Source organism: Clupea harengus, chromosome 24 (assembly GCF_900700415.2).
Source record: "Clupea harengus chromosome 24, Ch_v2.0.2, whole genome shotgun sequence".
NCBI classification, from domain to species: Eukaryota; Metazoa; Chordata; class Actinopteri; order Clupeiformes; family Clupeidae; genus Clupea; species Clupea harengus.
In genome coordinates this window covers 1,349,237-1,358,753 of record NC_045175.1, presented here as the reverse complement: position 1 = coordinate 1,358,753, position 9,517 = coordinate 1,349,237, and the positions used below count along the sequence as shown (strand labels likewise).

At 43.6% G+C, this 9,517-nt stretch overlaps 1 protein-coding gene across 1 annotated transcript in view; it reads right to left on the bottom strand.

Annotated features, from left to right (window-relative positions):
• The window catches only part of LOC105900239 (beta-1,3-N-acetylglucosaminyltransferase manic fringe), a 12,743-nt gene extending 11,088 nt beyond the window's left edge, over positions 1-1,655 (bottom strand). The window contains exon 1 of the mRNA XM_031562317.2: positions 604-1,655. Coding sequence (XP_031418177.1) covers positions 604-999 — 396 coding nt within the window. The 5' untranslated portion in view covers positions 1,000-1,655. The remainder of the gene's footprint in view (positions 1-603) is intronic.
• Positions 1,656-9,517: the final 7,862 nt, after the last annotated feature.

Genomic DNA, 9,517 nt, shown 5'->3' with positions numbered 1-9,517 from the left:
GGCTCTGAAAAGAAGTAAATGAGTAAATATGAAAATAAATTACTCACTTTGGTGAGGATGTATTAACCAGCTGGAGGGGGGGGCAGACTACTTAGTGTGTGTACAAGGTAGCGAGATTGGTTAAAATAGTTTTCAGGAACTGAACTGTCAGTCGCTAATGTAAGATGGTCATCAAGTGAATGTGGAGGTACCGATGGTGAAATGAAACTGAGGTGAAATGACTAATGTCAGGCCACCCACACATTAACACATCAGGTTCAGCTCCACTGTTGGCTACTTCTGCTTTGGTGATTGGTGGTCTCTCAGATGATTCATTGATGATCTCACACAAGGATGAAAGTAGTTAAGTCTGTAATTTCAGTGATATGCAGTGTGGAAATTATATAGACATCAGGTATGTAGGGGGCTTGGGGAAATCAGGGGGTTTGTGCTTTTATTTCTTTCGTTTGAAAGTTTAAGTTTTCATTCAGAGGTTAAAGTCGTCCTCTGATTTGTGCCCTGGCGCCAACAGTTCACAAGATGTATATCCATAAAATGTTATAAACGTGACAAGTATGTCAATGGGGCACTACAAAGAGTAATTCCATTCAAACACACACTCACGTGCTCTTTGGTTATGGATATCCATGTCTCCAGCAACAGGTCCAGTCGGGTTCGGTGAAACCGTCCTGTAGTCTTCACTGCGATAAAAACATCTTGGGGTTGCAGGCGCGGCCAAGGAGCTGGACTAAATTCTCTATCTTTATTTTTCCTTCGACTACCGTCTTGGTGAATATTGTCACTCTGTCCCCTGTCCGAAGACTTTGACAGTACATTCCTATCTTTTGACAGGGAATTGACAGCTTGGCTTGAACGTTCTCCTGGACCCGCAGCAAAGGGGGTGAGGGAATGTCTGGTCCGCAATTGTAAATCCACCAACACAACTATGAAAAAGGTCAGGAGAACACCAGACAGAGTTCGAAGCAATTTCTTGATAATTCTTTTCGTAGCGGTTGCCATGTGAACTCTGAGCTGAGCATCGCTATGCTTTCAGCAGCATAGCTGTCAGCTTCGAGCCGCTCAAACTTTCAAATGTTGTCTAGATGTAAACAGGATTCAGTTTCTCTCTGTCACCGACCTGTTGTGTTGGTGTGTTGCGTTCATTGTCTAGCCTATGTCCTCTTAGGTAGAAATATGCCACAATAGACCGTTATGTCAGCGGCAACCATGCTTCACATTGAGGCATTTACGCCTGAAAATGTGCCGGTGCTTTGACCAAATACTGAGCTATGAATTTAGACTTCAGGGAATCAGGCAGCTGTTGTCTCTCAATTGCTCACCGGATGGAAAGCATCGCTATTCTAAATTACAGCAAGCTGCAAATTCGCTTCTGTCTGTCAAGCTATCGTCTTACCTGTTGCCGCATGTGGAAGCGTTCTATTAGGCGTAGGAGATAATGTCATCTGCACACAGTAGGAGATCAAACACTCCTCCCCCCGCCTATATAGTGACACACTCTTAATAAAGGGAGGACCTGGCCAAAAACAGAATCCCTCTCAAATTAGACTTTTTTTTTTTTTTAATAAACGCGTTTGAATGGGCCCCGTGTAACACAAAGTACGTTTCACAAGCTATCCTTACAATTTGTAAAACTCAAAAGGCTAATTAGATAATGGAGTGGACAGCTGAACAGTGACTGCAATGTGAAGATTCATTCGGTATACCCGCGTTCCTACCCTTTCCCGGGAGAAAACCACAGAAATGCGTTTTTCGCTTGTGCACAAATGCTTGGACTGTTTACGATTTAATCCCGAACAGGTTTCCCTCATTCTCAACATGGCACGGGGCTCAGTGGACATTGGCAACGCGGCGCGCAATCAGACCCGAAGACAGGAAACCAACTGCGGAAGGGTCAGCTGCCATGATGACACATATTGCGCAAGAGCCGTCTTGACAGTTTTGAGAGACATTTTCATGTATAGGTTCTAAGGCAGCACTATTTCTCATTAATGTCACCGCCACAGTATTTATGTGGTTAAACTATGAGCCACCTTCTCTACAAGCTGTGACAGTCATAGCCTATATGCCTTTTCATTGCATGGCCATGTACAGTATTTATAAAAATGTACTTTTTCAAGCCTTTGAGGAAAAATGTGTTTATCATAATTTATTTACACATAAAGGCAGCCAGTATAAACAGCTTGCAATGCGATACTACAAGCTGTCAAAGTTTCTGAACATGTTTTTTTTCTCTCTCGAACATGTACAGGGTCAAATTATTTGACCTTAACTCTGCCCTAAGGAATAGGTTTAGGGCACAAAGGGTCGCCACGTGGTGTTTATAGTGCCCTATGCGACATGTGAGGTAACACCCCCCCGCCCCCCAAGTACGAGAAAAAAAGTGCCTTTTTGAGAGGAGCCTGGGTACAATTAACAAACCTCACCATAGCCCTCATCGCCAGCTTTGTTTGTTTGTTCTTTCTCAGACGTCTCCGTTTACAGCCATTCATTCTGCACCGCCAGTGACCAGCTGCCTGCCTGTCTGCATTGGGCCTGAGCCTGGGCCTGGGCATCCCCCCCCCCCCCTCACCCCTGGTCCCTCAGGTATACCAGAGACGGCCCGGGCACACCCTGGCCAGGAACGGCCCAGGATCGGTTTACGGCCTACCTGAAAAGAGGCTCTTTGAGGCGACCAGGGACAATGGGGGTCGTGGAGGTGGGAGAGCGGAGCTTTTTTTGAGGGCTTTTGTAGCGGAGGCCGACTCCAACGGAGGGGCACCCAGAGTTGGCCTGCGCTCAAGAGGCCCTCTGCTGGAGGGAGACGAGCAGTCGGGTTACCAGAGGCCTGTACACCAGAGACCCGGTTGTCCTCAGTGTGTGTTTTTTTTTTTTTTTTTTTTTTTTTTTTTTCTTTTTCCTACCCTTTTTCTCCATTCTCCAGTATTTATTTATTTATTTATGCTGGATACTCCATTCTCCATTTATTTATTCTCTAAGTTGAACGGACATTGAGCACAAAGAATTTCATTACTGATAAATGCTGTTTATGAGTAAATGATAATAAACTTGAACTGAACTGAACTGAACTGAACTGTGTGTGTGTGTTGTGTGTGTGTGTGTGTGTGTGTGTGTGTGTGTGTGTGTGTGTGTGTGTGTGTGTGTGTGTGAGTGAGTGTGTGTGTGTGTGTGTGTGTGTGTGTGTGTGTGTGAGAGAGAGAGAGCTACTGTGTGCTTGTGTTTCCTTATGCGTGTGTGTTCTGTGCATGTGGGCATGTGTGTATGCAAGCTTGCATGTTTTGCGTTGGTTTTCAGTGTCTGTTTTTCTGTGTCTTTAGATGTGAGTGTGTTAGAGTGCGGTGTACATAAACAGGTAAGATTAGACCAGTGTTTCTTCCAATCGTACTCCTCATGAATCACTGAACTGATTCTCAATCAACTGCACATGTCAGACTTAATCAAGGCATTGGTAATTATCTTGCAAGTTCTTAATCAAGGTATTACTAATTATCTTTCAACTTCTTAATCAAGAAATGAGTAATTATTTTGCAACTTCTCATTCAATATATTAGTCATTTATTTTGTGAGTTCTTAATCAACACTTTTGCATCGTTAACACTTGAGACAACATGGGAGTTTCATGCTTGGTTGTGTGATAACACTGCAATAGGACTAAGTCTGTGTTGCTCATACACCTACGTTAGTCACTAAGGGCGAAGGTACAGTTTGTTATTTGTATCCAATATTTAGTTTTGTCAAATTCAGCAAAGTGATCCTGTGGCTGTCAATTCTCTGAGTGTGCTAAAAAGAAAACAATTGTACACAGTCTTGGGTAGGACAACAAAGTGGCTAGGACCAAACCAGACACTATTCTAGTCAATCAACACGTTGCTTCAAGAGTGCAGAAGGGAGGGGTGTCATTTGATAGGCTGTTGAACGCAAATATCAACAACCTTTGGCCAGAATCGTGGACTGTACCTTTAATACTGAGACTGCAAAAATTTGGATAAAACATCTTGCCTTAAAGTTGAAGTGTTATTAAAAGATTGATTTAAAGATTTAAGATATTGTTAAAGGATTACGTTTTATTTCTTTAAATATATTTCGTCTTTGGCCAGTCTCTTAATCTTTGGCATTTAAAGATGTTACACACGTTGAAACAAAATCAAGAAATGAACAAAACATCTTTTTGCTCACTACTCACATTTAAGAGGATTTTAATTAAGGGGAACATCTGTGAGAGAGGATGATGGTACAAGGCCCTGCCTTGCTCCCAGCATAGTGCTTCCATTTTCCATTAAACCTCACACACCCCTCCCCATCCTCAACCCCACCCCCCATCTTTAATCCTTTCATTCACGTCCACCTGTAGGCCTCCAGTGTATGTACAAATTAAGGATATATCATGTATCATGTAGCATGGAGTTTGTGAGTTCCACACACCTGTTGATCAAAGAGGAGACTATGCTTCTGTCTCCGCTCTGTGTTCCCATGACACTGTCAGGGCTACTATGTTGAAGAGAGGGAGCTTTCATGTGAACGGCTCCTGGAAACCTAAATACAAGATGATTTGTAATCTCATGGCCAAAAGGAAAGGAGATCTTGGCGTGTGGATGGTGGAGGTATTTCCTTTCAATGTACACTAGATGGCAGCAACGTGTTAGTTTCTCTGTGTTGTGGTGTATTTTACCAAGTAGAAATGACATTTCTGCAAAAGAACACGTGAATAAATAAATGCCCTCCAAATAGTGCATCACTACATCACAGAATGTTCAACACAACTAAGCACAGATGTGAGTAAGCAACATCTCAAACAGAGATCTACCATTTGTGCCGAAACGTCCTGCTCAAGTATCTGCCATTGCGTCACTCAGCTTTTGGACACAAGCTGATAACATGTCAAACTTATCTGAATGACCAACAAGACCACATACCCTTGCCCTTAGCCTTAATGTCATTAAACTTGAACCATATCTTGGTGGTCCACGGGTAGTCCAGGCTTTGAAGCAAATAATAATCTATAAAGCGATAATCTTGTTAGGCAGGATGGGAATCTTTGGATTGTAAAAACACAGATGGCCTTCTAGTTGCAATTACTCATTAGGCGTGTAGTCTAGTAGCCAACTAGGTGAACCCGGAAATGTTGAGTACACCAAAGTTTTTTTGCAGAAATGTGAAGTATGGGTCCCCAGTATACAGAAACTGCCGGATGCTAATTTGCATATGTTGAGCAATTTGCATAATTAGCATAATTAGCATTATTAGCTTAATCGTCCAATTTGACCACATATTTTGCCCTGTATGGCCATGGTATGGACAATATTGGAGTCTTTTTAGAGGTTTTAGAGGATGCTAAATTCAATTCTGGCACTTTCATACTTTAAAATGGTAATTGAATAACAAATTTGGATACATTTAGACACATTTGTTATTAATTTTGGACGAAATCTAAGGTTATTTTCATGGTAAACACAAGTGCTCTTGTGAATGTTAAAGCATTTTTTTTCAGGGTGTAGTGAAGCTGAATCCCCTCCTGATACTTGACTCCTGATTCAAATTTGCATTTCTGGAGGAAAAACCATTGCGATTGCAATAAACTCCTTGGGGTTAAACACCCTGTTGCCTCATGTGAGCGGTGAAGCTGAGAAGGCCAGTCTGCTTGTCAGGTGGCTAGGGTGAACAGATGTCACCAGAGTCACAATGTAAACACTTTGATGGTGATTGGGTATCACTTCTGGCACACCCACTAAACGCAGTTAAACTACCTCAAAAGCTGCTGGGCACCGGTGTGCATCGTAACCACCAACCACATGACGAACCGGTATGTAACGTAACTCTGTTGAATGTCCCCCATGTGCGATCAACGAACTATGTACAAATATACACTATATACTGTACATGCCATATAAGACAGGCCCCTTAAGTCGCTTAGGGTCATGCCCGAAAGGCAAAAAGGCTGCCCAGGTTGGTCCGCAAATCGCAAGATCCAACGAGGACCCAGTTAAAACACCGCCAGACGCAAAAGTTAAAACTGAGTCTGGGCAACCGGGTCAGCCCGCCAGACGCAAGACTAATCAAGAGGGCCTCACCTCTGCACCACAAAAAAGCACAAACTGGCTTCAGGCAAACGGCTATGCCTCACAATTAATCAACAAAAGGCAGCCTCCTCATCTTCACTATCCTCGTCTGTTCTGTCATCATCTTCTCCAGATCCTTCATCACTCTCTTTGTGTTCTTGCTGTTGAGTGAGTATGTTGCAGCATATCCCATCATTGCCTTTGCAGGAACAATAACTGGTACAGGCCAGACCTGCAGCTGCACAGCTACACTTTGCTGATGTGCAAGGTTTCAACCCGGCTCTGCAACCACAGCTGACGACATCTAACAAAGCCAGAGGAGCAACTGGACTTGAATCCTGGGTGGGCATAATCAGTTCCTCTCCTTCCTTTAGGCCCATCTTCTTGTCCCATCCAAACAAAGTGATATCCACAGCCGGTGGATCAGCCTGGTCTGCTGCTTTCCATAAGAGCACCTGTAGGTGGGCACGTCTTCCATGAAGGTGCATATTACGCTCTGTAGGAGGTAGTGTTTTCAGTGCTGGGGGCCTTTTGCGCTTTCGGTAAATGTCATACTGAGCTGCATCCAAGGTCAGAGAGTTCCTCTGATTGTACAGAGCCAGAAAGAAAGTCCTTGTTGCTTTGGTGATCTGTAAATCTGTGGCTTCTGCCTCTCCAATACAGTGGAGAAGCTTGCCAGGTACAACTGTCATGGCCTTGAGTGCAGATACCTTCCCCTTCCCAACAGGATATGAGGTGGTATCACATCCTGAAAGAGCATGCATGGCCAGAATGGAACAACAATGGTCACCCAGGTTCTTTGCAGTTGCATTTATGCTGAGAACAGTGCCATTCCATTTTTCCATCTGTAGGTTAGTTGTGATACCAGCCTTCCAACACCAATAAACCATAATCACAAAGACATCTGTGTCATCACTAAGAATGCGAACAGTTGAAGCCCCATGTCTGACAACATCTAACATGTAAGATATAACTGATATATCAGCCTCATCATGAGTGTCAATGCTGTCAACTTTACTGACCATCACTTACTTCCTACATTGAAAGCACACAGGAGTTCGCTCAGCCTTTGCTTGTTGTGCTCGACTAGGTAGAGGTGTAGTCAATGGGAGCTTGTACTCTGTGGCTGGGGATTGCAAACTGGAATTCCAAGCTGCTGGACAAGCACTGACATATTGCCCTTTCGGAGGCATCCATTGTCATCAATGATTGACAAGGGGACTGGGCTAAGCTCATATTTGAAGAGAGAAGAGAGCTCCACTTTTCTCTGGCCTCCCACCACCAACAATCGAGCAAATAATGACTCAAGGTCACAAACAACATTCCCACTGACCTTCATTCCCTTTTCCTGGAACTTCATAGTCACTACCTTGTGAGAGATGGGTGCATTAAATGCCTCCGGAAGTGATGAAGTAAACTTTTTACACATAGCCTGGCCAATCTTCAGCGCATCCTGCACATTCACCTTTTCATCAGCCACCTGTCCATTTATGATGTGGTAGAGCAAAGTGCTCTCTGTCATGAGCGGATTTGTGTTTTCCCACAGCATCCTCACAATTTTAGAGCGGTCCTCAGCATCCAACTCCCGTCGTGCTTCACCCTCCTCTTTGTGTCTGTTGGACAGAGTCTTCTCTGATGCTACTTTATCACTGCACATGTCATCCAATGACTGAGAAAGATGTGAACATATGCCAAATGATTGGATGCAAACTGCAACCTGTTTAGGGTTGGTTGAAATACCCTTCATGCCCCCTGCTCCCTTCCCTTGCCTGATGCATGTCTGCTCCCCAAACATATCTGCACTCACTGCAAGTGCACCATCTGAATGGCGGCACACATGACTTCCGGAAAGAAGGTCATCTTTTGCAATGGAAGGAAGATGCTTCATTTCACGTATATGCCAAGTTATCCATCTAGATTCTAGACTATGCTCCCTTGCTTTACAACAGCTTATTACAACAGCTTATTTGCATAAAAACATGACCGTACCTCAAAAATGTAAACAAATGTAGGTTATCAACATTCACATCAAAGAGTAGGAGCTCTTGTGATTCTAAATTGTGAGTTTATTGTGTTCACCATGAAAATAACCTTAAATTTCATCCGAAATTAATCAAAAACCTGTCTAAATGTATCCAAAATTGTTATACAATTACCATTTTGATGTCTGAAAGTGCCAGAATTGAATTCAGCATCCTCTACAACCTCTAAAAAGACTCCAATATTGTAGAAATTGGTCACACAGTGCAAAATATGTGGTCAAATTGGACAATTAAGCTAAAAATGCTAATTATGCTAATTATGCAAATTGCTCAACATATGCAAATTAGCATCCGGCAGTTTCTGTATACTGGGGACCCATACTTCACATTACTGCAAAAAAACTTTGGTGTACTCAACATTTCCGGGTTCACAATGGGGCTCTATGGGCTGGCTACTAGACTAGTGGGTTGTGCCTCTAACAACATTCCAGAACTGCCTTGTTCCATTTGGTTGACAGTCTCCTGCTGGTGTTCTTATCTCTATCACCTCTCTGGTTTTCTTCCTGTGCTTTTCCATGCAAGGGTTAGACTAAGGGCAGGGAGATGGATTTAAGAGTACTACGTATGATATTGCATCAGAAGATGATTTCTTTGTCATGTTTGGGTTCATTTGAACGGTCTCAGTCTGAGTGGTACAGTGGTCTCGGTCCTGTAGAAGACACAAACCCCCTCTTTGAGTGACCACCTCCTCTATATTTGTCTGTTTGACTGTGTGATCATAAACACCACTGTCCTGTCCATTCATTATTTATTATACCAGATGTAGGGCTAAAGGAAATCGGTATCAGATTTCCACCACATCTATCAATCGTAGGTTAAGAACACTGCAGTCAGGGATTTGACTGCACTGACTGGAGTGTTTTTGAGACCGCATCTACATCACTGGACAAACTCACTGACACTGTGATGTCATACATCAGTTTTTGTGAAGGCATGTGTGTACCCACCAAAACGTACCGCATCTTTAATAACAACAAACCGTGGTTCACAGCAAAGCTCAAGCAGCTTCATCAAGCCTTCAGGAGTGGGGACAGGATCCTGCACAACCAGGCCAGAAACACACTGACTAAGGAGATCAGAGTAGCAAAGAGAAGCTACTCTGAAAAGCTGAAAAACAGGTTTTCAGCTGACGACCCTGCATCAGTGTGGAGAGGCCTGCAGGGCATCACCAACTATAGGAAAACCTCCCCCCACTCCATGGAGAACCCTCAACTGGCTGAATGTGTTTTAATGCAGGTTTGATCACCCCACATTCACACCCCTCAACCGCTCCAACTCAGACTTCACACAATCATCTGCACCCCCTGTTTTCACCTCCCTCACCACCAAACAGTTTCTTCCCCCTCGCCGTCTCACTACTGAACAGCTAACCCACTGTGGCAATGTGAAATAACCCTGGATCATTATAATAACCACTGTACA